General features: G+C 46.1%; 1 protein-coding gene across 1 annotated transcript in view; it reads left to right on the top strand.

Moving 5' to 3' along the window:
- The window catches only part of LOC128329543 (uncharacterized), a 471,544-nt gene that overhangs the window by 345,971 nt on the left and 107,224 nt on the right, over positions 1–18,349 (top strand). The window contains exons 5-8 of the mRNA XM_053260948.1: positions 12,243–12,545; positions 15,037–15,366; positions 16,466–16,786; positions 17,972–18,298. Of these exons, the coding sequence (XP_053116923.1) occupies positions 12,243–12,545; positions 15,037–15,366; positions 16,466–16,786; positions 17,972–18,298 (1,281 nt within the window). The remainder of the gene's footprint in view (positions 1–12,242; positions 12,546–15,036; positions 15,367–16,465; positions 16,787–17,971; positions 18,299–18,349) is intronic.

The raw sequence follows: 18,349 nt of genomic DNA, 5'->3' as shown, positions 1-18,349 counted from the left end.
CCTTCCGCTCCCACTTCATCTCCTTCCACATACATATTACAATCCTCGTTTCTCAAAACTGTCCCAGTTCTGAGTCTGATGGAGAAGATCTCTTTGAGGAAGCTAAGAGGCATCCTATCTCATTCCCCCTGTCAGGGGCTTCCTGGCCCCAAAAACATGGGGCAAGCCGGAGCCATCCAAAGAAATTCTAAAATCAACCTCCCAATAGCAGTTTAAGACTGTACATGCAGGGACTGGGATAATGAAAGGCCTTTACATGTCTTCCTTTACATATCTTCTTAAAGTCTTGTATGAGCAAGGAGATGTCTCCTTTGGGTATTCACATTGAACCCTCTATCCCCACATTCTATCCTTTTCACAAGGCAAGGAAATTGTTAAACATGTAGTAATCTGAGGCATGTTCAGAAACTATATTGTCTCTGCTGAGAGCACAGCTCTTTCTGCTTTGACACACTGATACACAAATAGATACATCTTTGTTGTGCTTCCATGTGCAATATGTCGTGCTCTTCAGTCTCAGCTAACACATGGGTATACCTCTGGATCGGCTGCTTCATCTAAGCCTTATGTTCATCTTCCAAGTCAAAATAAAGCCTGGAGGCACCAATATAACATGCTCACACAGAAATCAGGATTCAGTTGGAGCACAGAAATGTAGTTCCTACATGCACACCAGATGCTTCCTTCTGGACATATCACAAATACATACCTGTCAAGTAGCAGATGCACAATATGAGCAATATGGTGATGTTGAGGCCATCAAAGTCAGCTACCATGTATCATTGTGTGGCATGTTTGAGGTTCCTTTGCAAACACTCAAGTACATATCAAACAACAAAAATTCTCAATAGACTGATGCTAATCTACAACTTGAGGAACAGAACATTAAACATATCCACAACTACTTTGTCCATCATAGAGGCTTAGAAAGAGGAAGAGACCTAGAGCTTTATAACATAAAATGTCACTTCACCCATTTTTAGAAAGTAAAATTTTTATTTTTGATTTTGTTACCATTGGCCAACACTGAGAGCAATGGACTACATGCAGAATGAGCCGAGTTGCATTCATGCAGGACGATGGCTGAGTTGCACTAAGAAATGGGGATTTGCAGAATTGCACCAAGTCGCACTTGCACTAAAGTTGAGTTCCCATTAAAACAAATGAGGCATCTCACAGTTGCATCACACTAGTCTGGAACACAAGCTCCAAACTTTGCACAACAGCTTTACACTAGCGCGGCATCCTTCCACATGCAGCTCATTGCTCTGGAGATTGGCCATTAAGTCCAGTAATGGGGAACAATAAACATATGACTGAAGCAAAAAAAAAAATTGTGGAAACCATTAAGATACACACACACACACACACCGATGGCCATTCATTTTGACCCAACCCAATCTTCTGCCATTTCTATGGAGAGGTCCCACCACTCGCTGGAAGGGACTCAGAAGTGCTGCCACTCTGACCCTCTGCCCTAAGATTGAATATTCTGTTCTAAAGACGTTCCTCACAGATGCCTGTGTAAGAATGTCTTTGCCACACTCACGGTCACAGGTGGTTACAGCAATGACAAAGATTTATATAACATTTTCCAACAAGTTCCCAAAGCAGTTTACAAAGATATAAATAAATCGATAAAATGGCTCCCTGTCCCCAAAGGTTCACAATCTAAAAGGAAACCTAAGATGGACAACAGTACTAGAGGGATGTTGTGCTCGGGTTATATAGGGCCAGTTGTTCTCCACCTGCTCAATAAAGAGAATCACCACTTCACATAAGAACATAAGAACAGCCCTGCTGGATCAGGCCCAAGGCCTATCTAGTCCAGCATCCTGTTTCCCTCAATGGCCCACCAGATGCCTCTGAGAAGCCCACAGGCAAGAGGTGAATGAGAGCATGCCCTCTCTCCTGCTGTTGCTCCCCTGTGACTGGTGAGAGGCATCATGCCTCTGAGGCTGGAGGTGGCCCATAGCCCTCAGACTAGTAGCCATTGATTGACCTGTTCTCCATGAATTTGTCTAAGCCCCTTTTAAAGCCATCCAAGCTAGTCACCATCACCACATGTCATGGCAAAGAATTCCATAGATTTATTATGCGCTGTGTGAAAAGAGGCACCGTTATAAAGGCACATCTTTGCTCAGTTAGTATTGTCCTGGAGGGGCACAATACTACAACACCACACTTAGAGAAAAGACTGTGAAGCAGTTGCTTGCAGCCACTTCTACTCTAGCAGAAGCCAGAGTGGAGGAATGGAGGCTGCAGATGAAGTGCTTATTTGGAGGCATCCATCTGCCATGCATCATGCTTCTTTCCTCCACTCCCAACCCACAGTGTAGAATATTTGATTAGCTGTTTCAGAATTCATGTTTAACTGGGTTTCCTGAGGGAAGATAAATAAGCATAAAGGTCTTCTTCCCTCCAAACCATTCCCCCTTCATTCCTGGCAATAGCAAGCTATGGATGATAAGGCGAGGCAACTTGGAGGGCCCAGAATCTTGCTCCCACTCCACCACACTGCAGAGTGTAGGCACCCCTGGAGAGCTTATCAATGGCTTCAGTATCACATGCGGCTGAATTGGAAACCCAGTACCATTTGGGGAAGACTCAGTGAATGGGTTCTTCTCATGCTCAATTTCCATTAAATCTGGAGTCAATTTAGGTTGTTTAGTGACCTTGAAGTGAGCACTGCCTTTTGTCATGTGTGCCTCGACTCATTTGCTTAAGCTACCAAAGTAGTTTGTTCTGCAGAAACCTTGATGCACTACACCCATGCTCTGCTTCTTAGAAACCAAGGTTTAGATTGCATACATATAAAATGGGAGGTGTCCTCTGTTCCAACAAACAAACCAAAAGGAAACAGAGCATAGACAGATGCACAAAACCCAAGTTCAGCACTCTGCTCAGCCAACAATCTCACCGTGCGGCTTTGATTACAGTTGTGATGATAAATAAGATACCACCTATAAAGCATTTTGTACGCTCAGAAGCGCGGCATGAAAATACTCTCAACATTTCCAGAACATAAACACCCATATTCTGTGGAGTATGAAGTCTCCAAAATGAAATCCCAAAGTTTCCAAATGAAACCCATGAGTGCCACATAAAATAAACTCACACAAGGGTATCTCAAGAATGAGACATTCATTCATTCATTCATTCGATTTCTATACCGCCCTTCCAAAAATGGCTCAGGGTGGTTTACACAGAGAAATAACAAACAAATAAGATAGAACCCTGTCCACAAAGGGCTCACAATCTAAAAAGAAACATGAGATACACACCAGCAACAGTCACTGGAAGTACTGTGCTGAGGGTCAATAGGACCAGTTACTCTCCCCCTGCTAAATAAAGAAAATCACCACATTAAAAGGTGCCTCTTTGCCAAGTTAGCCTCAACATCTCCTCCCCCTCTTATTAGTCTTCTTCTATTACACTCTCTAAAATACAGAGTGTATTTTACCACCAATATAGCCCCACTGCTCCTAAACATGGCATCAAGCCTTATCTGTGGTTTCTGCATGATATAATGCAGTAGATGCAAGCTGGGGGCAGTGGGAAGACCTATGGAACTGTATTGAGAACTTCACAAAACCTGCAAGGACAAGAGAGCAATTATTACCAAGTTCTGAATGACTCTACATAAGAGCTTGCCACATTGAGGTCCTCCTAGCCTCCATTCACCAATCAGACGTTGCCATACCTATTTGCTTCATGGGGACGGGGCCACAATCCATTTGGGTACATTTGGAGATTGGGCTGCAGCTCAGTGGTAGAGCCATGCTCCTTACACAGAAGTTTCCAGTTTGAATCCCTGGAAAGGACTCCCTGAAAGGCCACTACCCATTGTTGTAGTCAAGACTTGGTTAGTTAGACCAATGGTCTGATTCAGCATAAAGCGGCTTCCAGTGTTCCTCACAGACACTGTGTTCCTCCTAAAAGATCTATGATTCCATTAACTTGAGGCCAAACTCTTGTTTGTACATCAGATGTATGCCAACATATTATAATTCCAAAGCAAACAAAAGGGCAGACAGACATTGAGCCATTCACAGCTTTATCATTTTGTCCCTCCAGGTAGCAGTCCCTTACAAACTTCATTCTGATAAAGTCATGGGTGATGAAATAATTCCCAGGACTTACATCCTTCCTTCACACCATCACTGCAGAATTTCCAAACAATCATTAATCACTCATTTGGAAACAATTGCACATCACAAACAGATAAAAAAATTTGATCTCTCATTCTCAGCACTACTGAGATATACCACCCTCTGCCACACTAATTCCAAAGCTTCACTAACTTGGCTGGACTCTTCCATTACTGGTTGCTCCCCAACTTCACATCTCATATGGCATCATCAAGTCCTGATTGTTGCTTCCAAAAATAAAATTCTGTTGCCTAACAAAACACCTTCTCCCCTTTCTCTGCTCACTTTCTCAGCACTTTCCCTACTCACTTCCCCAATGCAGCCTTTGTGTGTGCCCTCCCTTGCACTCTGTTTAACCTAGCTACATTGAGACTTCACTTTCTTTCTGAATTCAGAAATATTGTCCAACATTCGTCTAGATGGGATTGTGGACATTGATGATGAAGAAGGATTCCAGAACATCTCATCAGTCCTTACCACTTTCATCATCCTCTTCCTTGTGAGCCTTTTCTACAGTGCCACTGTAACTGTCATCAAGGTAAATTTATTTATATTTATTTATTTATTTAAACTTGCATCTATTAATGAGATGGGAATGGAGGGAAATGAAGGAGAATGACTTTGATCATGGTTTTGCAAACTGCAATGTAATGATGCCTGGCAGGGAAGAGAACTAAGAAATTAGAGGAGCTCAAAAGTTTCATTCAATGCCAAGGGTCTTTGAGGGATGAGTCTGGTTGTATGACTTAAAAATGGCCGTTCCCCACTCCCACCAGCCCTCTGAATAATTTAGATGGGCTCCAAGTCCATACATATAATATTAGTAAAACTGGAACCCTAAACTCTATTCTGGGCTCCAGGAAAGATTAATTATGCCTTTTCAAGACATTTTCCTGACCTCACTAAGTGGTGGTGGTGGACAGGGTGATGGGGAGGTTGTAAGAAGCAAGTAGTTTTATGAGTATTTTTCTTTTTCAATTCCAGGTGAAATAGCGAAGCCAACCGCCTTCTGACAACAGAGAACAAGTCATCTAAAGGACTGCACATCCGTTCACTTTCTTACATCAGCAACACAATCAAAGACTGAGTCTCCATCCTCCTATGTGGGAGGAGAGAGAACTGAGGAGAGGGGTTGCCATTGTGTTTTGTCTTGCTCCATATCATTGCCCTATGATCCCATTTGGAATGAACTAGATTTGGGCCAGCTAGTTACACTTTGGATACATCAAGCATATATGGCAGAACTTTGCATTTCTTCTGCATGTGTGTGTGTGTGTGCGCGCGAGCATGTGAATATTTTTCTGTGTCTCTAAGATGGACATATTTTGTTTCAGCTGTCATTGCTGACCTGGTCTATAGCCATAAAGAGGATGTTTCACTTTTAACTTGGAGTGCAATTTCAACTTTGAGAGGATTGTGGCACAATATGTACCGACTAGAATGTTTGTCATTTTTATTGTAGCTATATGTACAATATCACAATAAAGTTTTATTCTTCAAGAAAACATTGCCTTCCTTGTGAATTGTTATTGTTACCAGGTACCTGAAACTGTTGCCTGGAGCTATGAGTGAATCTCAAACAGCTGGCAGCTATAAGGAATGCCGCTTATTTAAGAAGCCTGAAGCTATTGCTGCACTTCATGATGTAGTGAGAACAGCTTCCCCTCCTTAATTGTCGAGAGGATATTATTAGCCTCATATCTCTCCTATCTCTTAAGGGTGGGTTTGGGGGAGGAATCGCACATCCCCTCCACATCCCCACAGAGCAAACAAAAAACAAAAACCCTCTGCACAATAAATTAGAAAAAGACCAAATGGTGTGTTTGGGATGGGAGGCCATGAAAGTGAAGGGTGTGGTGCAAGTGTAGAAATACAATGGAACAGAAAAGGTTCAGAGAACAGAGAAGGCAATTGAATATGGGGGGGGGGTTTACCAAAACTGCCTCAAGGTGCTGGCTTGACACCTCAACTATGCTTTTGGCTTAAAGTGGGGGAATTGGGGAGCAGTTCAGCTCCAGTGTCAATTTAAGCAAGTTTGGTGTATTTGGAAAGGATAAGGAGACGTAGGTGCAGTTTAAAAGCAAATATGTTTTGTTGTTGTTGCTGTTAAAGGGCTTGTAGTAATCGATCTATAGTTCCAAATAAGAGCCTGCTTAGAGGCTTGGGGTGCAAAGTGCCTGGAGCGTGGGGGAGGGAAAGCAGAAAGAGAAGTAAAAGGGGAGCTTAGAGACAGACGAGAAGTTAGTTATTACCAGGCCATCATGGGCACTTGCGGTGCGCGAAGGCCAGGCACTCGGGCCTCTTTCTGGAGCAAAGTGTGGGGTAGAAGCAGGGAGAAAGAGCAAGGGGTGGAGCAGCAACCACAGCTTTCTTAAGGGAATTTGTAGTCCAAGTGGAACCTGAACCAAATCCTCCAGAACCCAAAGCCATAGTGGCCTAGCTGCAAAATTTAGATCCAAAAACGTGCCCTGAGGCAAAGTTTTTTATTTACCAAGCAGTTCTCCCTCCCAGTAGGGTGGGTGAATCCGTGCAAAACTAAGGTGTCTGTGGTGGGCTAGACTCAATCACTTTAGGTGTGCTTTGCCAAACAAAGGCAAGAGCAAGCTATTAAAATGTGGCTGTGGGAGGTGAATAGGGAATCTGCTTGTTTACAATCTCAGAGACCACAGTGTCTTCAGGTGTAGAGATACACATATTTTATTTGGTTATGAGCATCTCTCCCTTATTTTTGTTAGTCAAGTCATCAATTTTAATAAGGTGGGAAGTAGCCATTTTTGTGCTCTTGTTAAGAAACATTTCATTCTTTATCTATAGGCAGGAGGATCTCCTCCCCAACCAATCTGCTTAGACAGGTCTGTTAGCTGGCTTCCTTGTTAGGGAGGGGCGGCCCGTGGCTTTTTTCAGTCTGTTGCCTCTTTAACCTAGGTTTAGGGGTGTGCACAAATCCAGAAAACCAGGTTTGGTTTGAGTAGAACCAGACTCGAACCAAAGCGGGTCCAGTCTGGTTCTATGCACACTGGAGCCGGGCCCAGTCTGGCTCTAGTTGGAACTGGTTCATGCCCGGCTCGGGGCAACAAAAAATATTTTTTAAAGAAAAAATGGTGGATTTACCGTCATTGCTGGGCTCTGGAGGGTGCTATCACAGCTGGGAGGGTGTCTCCTGATGCCCCCCTCTGGCCTCCCCTGGTCATGTTTTAGCAATAGCACTTACATTTATATACCGCTCTATAGCCGAAGCTCTCTAAGCAGTTTACAATGATTTAGCATATTGCCCCCAACAATCTGGGTACTCATTTTACCAACCTCGGAAGGATGGAAGGCTGAGTCAACCTTGAGCCCCTGGTCAGGATCGAACTTGTAACCTTCTGGTTACAGGGCGGCAGTTTTACCACTGCGCCACCAGGGGCTCTTACTTTTGGGTGCTGCAGGGGCTCTTACTTTTGGGTGTCTTACTTGCGCCACCAGGGGTTTTGACTATTTGGGGCCATTTTCAGCCTGTTCCGGGCCTCTCTGCAGTGTCAGTGGCCATTTTGGAGGCCATCGTGCATGCCCAATGGCCATCTGCATGGCCTGGGTCCCTCAAGCTGGGACAATTCGAATGCAAACTGGCTCAACCTCAAGCCGACTTTCACAACCCTACCTAGGGGCACACTGTCAGCCTCAGCCTGTTGCTTAATGACCAGTTTTTGCCAAAAAGCAAGGTTAAAAGTTCAAGGCAATTACAATCTTGTAGTCTCATTCTGGGAATGCATTGAGAAGGGTGATCCTTGTGCTACCCCAAAACATGGATTTTGGCAACAGGGAGAGAAAGACAACGGGATTTTACAGTCTATTAGCGGCTTGGCCAATTGTGTGGGTATGAGTTTGTTGTTGTTTAAATTTAGGTGTGATTGTTATTACCATATTTTTAATAAGTTAGCCATGTGAGTGTATGGTCTTGCTCTGCATGGGGAACCTGCCAGTCTTTGGCTGATGAGGTAGCTTGGCCCAAGTTTCTCAGGTTCTGTTTGAACCCCAAATCCCATTTTAGAGGTCAGAAATCCCTAGAGTCTGCTGCTATGGCTCATCCTCTTAACTTGGCTCTTCTTAAGGCCCGGAAGCATTGCCTGCACTGAGCATGGCCCGTCCCTGGGGGGAAGCTATCAAGACCCTCTCCACCCAAGGGAAGATCTCTAAGCATGGTCATCTACCCCGCTGAGATTCACTGTGTACTCCAACTGCTCTGCAGCACCCAAACTCATTAGGGTGATTATTGGGCCAGGATGGAACTAAAAACAAGGCTTTTTATGTAGCTGGGAGTATTTTAAAATTCGTTTGTTCAAAACTACGTATACAAGAAAAGCACCTCCATGACCTCTGCACAGGCAAAGAGAGGCAATCACCTCAGGCATAAGTGTGAGGACGGACACACAGGACGGCAAGCACTGCCTCCTGCCACCATGGGCACAGCATCATATATTGTCCTTCACTTCAGACAACAAAGGGTCTATGGCCGCCTGAAATTTGGAGCTTCATTCTATATGACCTGAGCTGAATATTCTGTCACTCCACTAAAAAGACATGAGTTTTATTCAGAGCACGGATAATGGACTGATTCTGACCTGAAAACACTTCATGGCTTCTTGGTCCAATTACCAGGAAATCTGATTCCAATTTAGCCCCTTCCTTAATCCTATGGGACATTTCCTGATGCCCAACATACAGTGACTGAGACCGAACAACTACAAAGGGGGGGGGGGTAAGGAAGTTTATACCAGTGGTTATGGATGATATGTCCCTACTATTCAAGGCAGAGAATAACCCTCTCTTTCAAGGAAAGGGATTTAGGTAAAACAGTGGAATTCCTCTGGGGCAGAGGTATGTGGCCAGGCATTTCTCTGCAAATATCTAGCTGACAGTCACACCCTAATGAAAATTTTCTACCCAAGCAATGGTTCTCAGACTGGGTTCCAAAAGACCATGGGGTTGGTTCCTCAGAAGCTTATCAGAAGTTTCTCAGTCTGAATAAGTCTTGCCTGTTCAAGGTCTCCTGAAAGATAGTTGGCCCTTCCTTAAGAGGCTTGCCCTAGAAAACATGGCCACAGGATGGCATTGGGTGCTTTTCTAGGGCCCTCTCCATGGAGACCAATGGCATCGCCTGTACCAGGGTGGGCATTACCATGAGCTATCAGATTTTCAGTCAATCAGCAAGCCTTTCTGCCTCTCTTCTCCCTTTCTGGGGATGCTGCCCATCTGATGGGCAGCAATGTTTTTGAAAATCTCATAAGCAAGGAGTGGACTTCTGTATCAGATGATGATGATGATGATGATGATGATGAAGAATTCAATTTTTATACCACCCTTCTAAAATTGATTCAGGGCAGTTTACACATTTATTTATTTCAGCTCATTTGCCATGAAATTAGACCAATGCAAAGGGTAATAGAAGAGTATACCGGGAGGGCAACATTTATAGCAAAAAGGGTAATGTTCCTCTCAGTACAAAAACCATTCTGAACAGCAATTCAGAAAGGAACCAGAAATAAGATATATATATTTTTTTAAAACTAGCCACCAGAAAACAGAGTGCATTTCCATGGAATATCAGAATCAATGGTGTTATAGGTTTCTACCTGGAATCCCTGTCAATGCAACAGGACCTAGGTAATAGATTCTTTTGATCTGAATCACAGACAAAGGTTATCCTATCAAGGATATCCTGTCCCATCTGCCCTCTCTGACAGCTGAGAGGAACACATTAAACCTTGCAATGTAAAAACTCTGGACTATTTGGTTACTATTAAAGATCTCAGGTTTTGTGCGGAGTAGAAGAAAATATGATAGTTTGCGAAGAAGAAAAGGGAAGCAGCTCCTTATTTTTAAGTGCGTGGAGGAAAGTTGCAGTTGCAAGGAAAGGCCGTTGTATGAATACAGTGCAAAAGATCAGGTGGCTTCTCTTGCCGTAGTGGTAGGGCTGAGCATGTTCTTGTGGAGACAGGATGTATATCTCTGTTTTCTTGATCTCTAAATAAGACAGTGAGGCTCTACACACGATCAATGTGTAGAGCTTCATGGGGTTATGCAAAGAGAGCGGGCTTAGCCCACTCTCCCAGCACACGACCAGATCAGCCACTCCAATGAGCAGGTGCTTTGGTCGGGCGCTCCCTCAGGAGCTCCAGGGGTTGGGGGAAGTGGAGCGCTGCCTTGCAGTGCCCCATCCCCTGGAGCCCCCTCCCCTCTCCCTCCACCCTGAGTGTGTCAGCCATGGCTGACACGCAGCCATTAAAATGAGGTTAATGGAGCGCTTGCTCCGTTAACCTTGTTTAAGGGGAGGGGTTGTAGGTGGGCTACCCGCCATGGAACCACCAGGCTCACCCACGTGTGCGGTGGTTCCAACACTAATAAGAGACCAAGCTGGGCTCTCTTAGCCCAGTTTCATGTGATTGTGGGAATAGTTTCAGTGATTAAGAAGGCTGGCACGCTGTTCCCATAAACACTGCAGTTTTTTGAAAAAAAGGATTCACTGCCATGGATTCAAAGGCTGACATTCAGACACATAGGGGCTATTCTCATGATGAACAGAAATTGGGCTAGGAGAGCCTAGCCTGATTTTTGTTAATCGTAGGAACCACCGGGCTTGCAAGCGAGCCCGGTGGTTCTTGAGCGGCTAACCAGCTCAAGTAGCCTGCCCCTTAGCCCGGGTTTGCAGAGCGAGCGCTCCGCAAACCCGGGCTATCTGCTCGTGAGTAACCATGGCGTGGCTCCATGCCATGGCTACTCGTGAGCAGACCACCGATCGGGAGGTGCAAAGCTGCCTCCCAGCTCCAGGGGTCTCCCCAGTATGCCCTGCATGCTTGCGCAGGGCATACTGGAGCTTCCAGGGGCCACACGGCCCCCGCTCCCCACAGCCCCTGCCAGCTCCGTCACAGAGCCAGAAACCGTGTGGGCGGCTGATCCAGCTTAGCCCGCTCTCCCCGCAGTTTTGCAGAAAGTGTGTCTCACGGATCGTGAGACCCGCTTCATATTGTGCTTGCGCAAGGACACTGCATGACTGCAGGGCTCTTGCGCTGGCTAGTTGTGCCACTTCTGGAGCTTGTATTCCAGAATAGCGCAGACATGTTTGTGTTGTGCGGCAGCTGCACAGCCTGTGGCAAGCATTCCTCTAACAGGAATTCCCAGATGTTGTAGACTACAATTCCCATTTTCCAGCCATAATCCCCAGCCAAAGGCATTGCAGCTGCAGATGCTGGGAGTTGTAGTGAACAACATCTGGGAAACCCTGTTAGAGGGAGCCGTGCTTGTGGCAATGCCTCATTTGTTTTAAAGGGAACTTGCACATTGTTTCAAAAAAAACACCCATGCCTTTGCACGAGCACATTAGTCTCCCTGTCGTCCAGTGTCTTGCCTTGGGCATCTCTCTTTGCCTCAGTGTTATGGGCATCATCCATCAAATGGAAATTAATTGGTTGCCTTTGATCTGATCTCTGTCCAGCACTGCTGGCCATTTATGGGACTTTGAGGTTGAAATCCATTATTCTGTAGATGCCAATGTTTTTACAAGTCACCATTTCACAGCTGGCTCTAGTTCCCCATCTCCGCCACCATTTTACATGTCCTCTAAAATGAAAAGTCACTCCCAGAAGCCTATGTTTTCACCCACCCCTGGACTATCAAACCTATAGAGTAACCAGTGAGATCGAAGTCTAGCCACATACTGTAGGGGGAAAGCATTTTGTTTGTTTGTTTGTTTGTTTGTTTGATCTATATACTACCTTTCATAAAATTATCCCAGTAGATAATCAGATTGAAAAGGTGGGGAAAGAGATTGAGAAAGAGCCTGCTTGTCAATATAAATGAAGTGAAATAATCTTATTTCACTCCACTTATATAATTAATACCCAACCACAATGAAATCTAAGAATGTATAACTGCATTTAGTGGCATTCACATGATGAAGCCGATGACAATCGTAATAGCAAAAGAGAGAAAGTCTCCATAAAAGGTTTCTGCATTATGATGACTGAGCTATCATAAACTTCAGGCAATTAAAAAAAAGCATTCCTGCTTTCTAGTGTTCCCTGTTACCTCCTGTCTTTTCCCCCTCTCCTGCAGCTACACAAAGTGCTCCTTCCGTGTTCCCTCTGCTGTCCTGCTGCAGTAGGGAACCCCCAGAGACCGTGACCTTTGCCTGCCTCGCTGCTGAATTTCTTCCACAAACTATAGAGATCTCATGGCGTCCTGAAGGAAGAGATAAAAGGAGCTTCCCAGCCATGCCCCAAGGAGGAGGTTTCTTCCAAGCAAGCAGCCAGCTCACAGTCTCTGCTTCAGATTTTCAATCCAAGAATTATGAGTGTATTGTCAAGCACTCTGCAAATCCAGGAGGCACTGATGTGCAAAAGGCCATTCCCAAGACAGGTAAGGCACTTAGAGGGGGCGGGGGTTAAAGGGAGGGGAAAGGAGATGGGAATTTGGAAAGGAGGCGGTCTTGTGGTAGCAAGCATAAACTGTCCCCTTTGTCAGGCAGGGTCCACCCTGGTTTGCATTTGAATGGAAGAATACATGTGAACACTTGAGATATTCCCCTTAGGGGATGGGGCAGCTCTGGGGAGAGCATCTGCTTGCTTGCAGAAGCTTCCAAGTTCCTTCCCTGGAATCTCCAAGATGGAGGTCACAAAGTGTGCAGGCAAAAGGAGATGGGGTTTTTGAATGATGTCATGCAAGAAAACCAACAACCCTTAGGTTGTGTTATTCTCTGAGCCAGATCCAGCATGCATGCCAATCCTGTTCTGAGAGGGCTCAGCAAGCATAAGGTGGCTTTCTCCTTCTATGATCACATCCTGAAATGGTGTCCAACAAGCCATCACATTGTAAAGCCCATTAGTGCCAGAGCAGAAAACAAATTTAGCACCAATTTAAAATTGGGTGGACTTTTGAAATTTGAAGATGACATTTTGAATGTCAGTTTTCTTCATTTCTTCATCAGCCTGATGGATGATCTACAATTGGCAATGAACAGAGGAAGTGTGACTCTGTTGGTCCTCTTGGATCTCTCGGCGGCTTTCGATACTATCGAGCATAGTATCCTTCTGGAACGTCTGAGGGTGTTGGGGGTGGGAGGCACTGTTTTACAGTGGTTCCACTCCTACCTCTCAGACAGATTCCAGATGGTGTTGATTGGAGATTAGCAATAGCAATAGCAATAGCACTTACACTTATATACCGCTTTATAGCTGGAGCTCTCTAAGCGGTTTACAATGATTTAGCATATTGCCCCCAACATTCTGGGTACTCATTTTACCGACCTCAGAAGGATGGAAGGCTGAGTCAACCTTGAGCCCCTGGTCACGATCGAACTTGTAACCTTCTGGTTACAGGGCGGCAGTTTTACCACTGCGCCACCAGGGGCTCTTCAGGGATTGTTGCACTTCAAAATCTGAGCTTAAGTATGGTGTTCCTCAAGGCTCCATACTTTCTCCAATGCTTTTTAACATCTACATGAAACCGCTGGGAGAGATCATCAGGGCATTTGGAGCTGGGTGTTACCAGTATGCTGATGACACCCAGATCTACTTCTCCATGTCAGCTTCTTCAGGAGCTGGCATGTCCTCCCTAAATGTCTGCCTGGAAGCAGTAATGGGCTCGATGAGGGAGAATAAACTGAAGCTGAATCCAGATAAGACGGAGGTACTTATTGTGCGGGGTCAGAACTCTAGAGACGATTTTGATTTGCCTGTTCTAGATGGGGTCACACTTCCCCAAAAGGAACAGGTTCGCAGTCTGGGAGTACTTCTGGATCGACGTCTCTCCTTGGTTTCTCAGGTTGAGGCAGTGGCCAGGGGTGCTTTCTATCAGCTCCGGCTGATATGCCAGCTGCACCCATTTCTCGAGATCAATGACCTCAAAACAGTGGTACATTTGTTGGTAACCTCCAGACTGGACTTCTGTAATGCGCTCTACGTGGGGCTGCCTTTGTACGTAGTCCGGAAACTTCAGTTGGTCATCTCAGAGAGACCACATTACTCCTTTGTTGATGGAGTTACACTGGCTGCCAATAGCTTTCCGGGCAAAATACAAAGTGCTAGTTTATAAAGCCCTAAACGGCTTAGGCCCTGGGTATTGAAGAGAGAGTCTTCTTCGCTATGAGCCCCACCGGCTGTTGAGGTCACTTGAGGAGATCTGTCTCCAGTTGCCACCAACTCATTTGGTGGCTACACAGAGACAGGCCTTCTCGGCTGCTGCCCCGAGATTGTGGAATGCGCTCACTGCTGAGATACGATCCTCCCCATCTCTCGCAATTTTCAGAAAACACATCTCTTCAACCAGGCTTTCTCAGCTTTTTAAAACTTGTTTTTAAATTGTTCTGACTATTTAATTGTTGTTTTATGATGTTTTTAATTGTTAATCATTGTTTTATGCTTTATAATTTTTGTTTTAATTATTAACTGATTTAATGGTGTTGTAATGTGAACTGCCCTGAGCCTTTTGGAAGGGCGGTATAAAAGTTTTAATAATAAATAAATAAATAAATAAATAAATAAATAAATTTGAATTAAGATAGAATATATTCTCCAGCGCTTCCAAGCAAATGCAAATTAAGACAAATAGCTTGCAAGTTATGTATCCTCCAACGCTACTTCTGATGTCCTGATAGACACTAGAAAAGAGGTATTTTGGTGGGAGTGGTGGGCAGAAGGCATTGGCAAGAAACAAGTTTGAGGGGAAAGGGGGCACAATGAAGAAAAGCAACATTGCACAGACTAGCTACATCTAGGTCCTGAATGGCTCATGGTGCCAGGGAAGAACCCAACCAAGACCTCTAAGAGCCCCCAAGCAGTCATGCCCATAAAGAGGACTATGAATGTTTACTCCCAGCTGTCAACCAAATGTTTCCACTCTTTACTCTCAGCTTGCATTGAGACAAGACGGGAGCCACTCCAAATATATGTCTTCCCCCCTGGCTGCAATGTGCAGGCCACGCAGACCGGCCCAGAGCTGGCATGCTTCCTTCAGAGCGCCAGCCATTGGAATGCTGATGTGGAATGGCTGGTGAATGGACGAGCACAGCCAAATAAAAAACGGGTGACCCTCTCCGGAGTGCAGGGAAGCGGTTACTCCAGCTCAGTCCAACTGAGAATCATCAAAGAGAGCTGGGACAGAGGGGATCTCTACACATGTCGAGTGACTCACCCGCCGGGCAGCCAGAACATCTTGATGTCCAACACCAGCAAGTGCCAAGGTGAGGACAGCTTGCTCTAAAGGCTGATGGGTGGTTAGAGGGCGATGAATGGCCAAGGGGTGTCACCCGAATGGTTTATTACCAGGAGCTCACCAGAATGTAAGGAGCATAACTCAACCAAGAGCCTGCTAGGTAAGTGTGGGCAGTGTCAGGGCAGACAGAAAAGGAGCAAGCTAGTTGACCAGGCAGGGCACGATTCAGGGTAGGGCACAAAGCTCAGGAAAAGTGACATCAGTAGGGACTCGAGGTCAGTTCCAAATTTCAGAGGGCCCTTGGTCAAGCCATCCTCCACAATGGCTTCCCCCAAAGAAGATCTGCCTCACTGCCATTGCCACCAGCTGCCATTCTTCTTTCCATTCTCATGCTTCTGTGGCCTCCTCACCTGCCTGCCAGGAAGAGAGTAGGCAGGCCAGCGAGGGAGCTGCCTCTCTCCATCCATCTGCCTAAGAATGGCTCTGCTGGATCAGACCAAAGGTCCATCTAGTCCAGCATCCTTCTTCCCACAGTGGCCAGTCAGATGCTTCTCAGAAGCCCCAAAGCAGGCCATTTGTGCCAATAGCACTCTCTCACAGTAGCCCATCAACTGGCATTCAGAGCCCTCTGCATCTGGAGATAGCATATACAGACATCATGACTAGTAGCCGTTGATGTACCTATTCTCCATGATAGTGGTGTGCACAAAACCGGTTTGCCAGGTTAGATTCAAACCGAACTGAACTCAAACCAAACTGGGCATGTTCAGTGTCTGCCCACGAACAAACCCCTCCCCCAGCTCAAATTTGATCGAGTCTGAGGGTTCTAAAGCTAAAAAAAATTAAACACTCACCCCTGGAGACGCCAGCCTCAAGGGTGGGTGCTGCCATGACCATGGGGGTCCACACCATTTCCGTCTCCCCCCGCTGGCCTCCCCCTGGTCTTCTAAGTGCTGTTTCAGCCCATTTTCAGGCCATTCCTGCCCTTCCTACGGTGGTGGCAGCCATTTTGGAGGCTGCTACACATGCACCCTGGCCATTTGTGCCCTTGCCATGTGTGTGGCCGTATCCAAAATTTACTGACTTCAAATACTGACAAGCTCTTCCCCATGCCATCTCTTTCCCAGCCTGCTACAGCACCACACAACCACCAACTGTCTCCATCACCAAACCATCCTATAGAGACCTGCTTGAAAAGACAGCCAAAATCAGCTGCTCTGTGGTTGGCTCCCACCTTGAAGACACCCAAGTCAACTGGCAGGTGGACAGCCGGTCCAGCAGAGAGGGTCAGCAAACGGTGAAGACAGATGGCTCTGGGAGGCAGAGCATGACGAGTACCCACCCTGTATCCCTGGAGCAGTGGAGAAGGGGCACAACATTCACCTGCAAAGTAACTGGACCATGCTATGGAGAAATCACCCAAACAGAAGCCATCCACAGGGGTACAGGTATGTACAAATGCTTGGCTCGTTGCTAGAAGTCAACTCTCTTGGCAAGTTCTTCTTATCCTCCAGGTAGAACCTTTTCAGTATTCATGAATTTGACAGCCAAGAATTGTATGAGGATTCACCATGACACCCGTAGGGTGCCCCTCAGCTCTCCTCCCAAAGAACCCCCCTCCTCCCCACTGCTGCTGCATCAGCTGCCGCAGGTGTCATCATTGGGTGACCACTTCCCCCACTCCAGTTGGGCTGCACACACATGGCCCATCCAGTCAGCAATTGCTTTCTCTGCCAGCTCAGCTGGGTGTTCCTTTATTCTCTCTTGCCTGCAAGGGAGAGGAAAGAAGCCTGCAGTGAGGCCAGCAAAGAATGCACTTGCCGGCTGGATGGTACTGCATGTGTGTGCCCGACACCAGCACCACCCCCTTCACTGGCACACTGAAATAGGTGGAAGGGGTGTGGTCAGCAAGGGATAGCACACCTGGCAGCAGAGGCAGAGGGGGTCAGGCACGGCACGCAGCAGTGAAGGGTGGGCATGACAGGTTGGGAGCCCTGACATCATCCAGTTAGATTGGCTACATAGCACTCACTGTGTGATCGCTGATTGGCTGGGAGTATTTGGAGGGAAAAGCCTGGGAGGAAAGATGCCACCAGAGAAGCACCAAAGATGCAAATCAATGGCTGATGTGCAGATCAAATTACTCATGGAGACTCCCGTTCAAATGAATGGGACCAGTGAGTCATGTCTCACTGATTGATTTCCGTGGGACTTCAGTGTCAGCCAGGGGTTGCGAACATTTCATTTGACAGAAGACAAACATTCAGCACAGCCCGCTCGTCCTGCTCTCGGTCACTACTCCTGTCGAGTCTTCTTTGTTTAGATTATAAACTATTAGAGAGGGATGTGTGTTTGTTTGCTATTTACTTTGAATATATGAAGCCTCTTGTTATTCACTCTAAATCATGGGCAACATCCGGACTAGTTACTCACGATGAGGCACCACTGAAATCGATGAGATGTTAGTCATGAGTAACTTCAGTCCCATTAACTTCAGTGAGATTTAGTCGTGACTAACTTAGTCTAGATGCTGCCCAGTGATCTCACTCTCTGTGCACTGACCTGCTGTCATGAAGCTGTTCCTGCAAACTTGTTCCTTCTCCTACACCCTTCTTTCCTCCTCAATTTTGAAGCTCCTGCCAAGCCCGCGGTCACCATTTCCCAAGCCTACCTCGATGAATCAAAGAGTGCCATGGCCCTGATTCTTGTCTGTAGTGTCAGCGGCTTCTCCCCAGTGGAAATCAGCATCTCCTGGAACAAGGACAGTGTACCCCTGAATGCAACGCTATATGACCTAGGTCCTGTGACACAAGCTAGGAATGCATACAGCACGTACAGCATCCTGAAAATAGGCAGCGATGAAGCAGCGAGAGGAGGAGGAGGAGGAGGCAGATACAGTTGTGTGGTCTACCATTCTTCCTCTGACAGCCCAATCACTGTCACTGAAAGTGTATCTCTTGGTAAGTGGATCCTCCAAGGTGGGTGCTAACATGACTGGCATGATTCTCTTC

This window comes from Hemicordylus capensis, chromosome 6 (genome assembly GCF_027244095.1).
Source record: "Hemicordylus capensis ecotype Gifberg chromosome 6, rHemCap1.1.pri, whole genome shotgun sequence".
Lineage (NCBI taxonomy): Eukaryota > Metazoa > Chordata > Lepidosauria > Squamata > Cordylidae > Hemicordylus > Hemicordylus capensis.
Note: the sequence above shows the minus strand (reverse complement) of the source record. Positions and strands in the feature narration are given on the sequence as shown.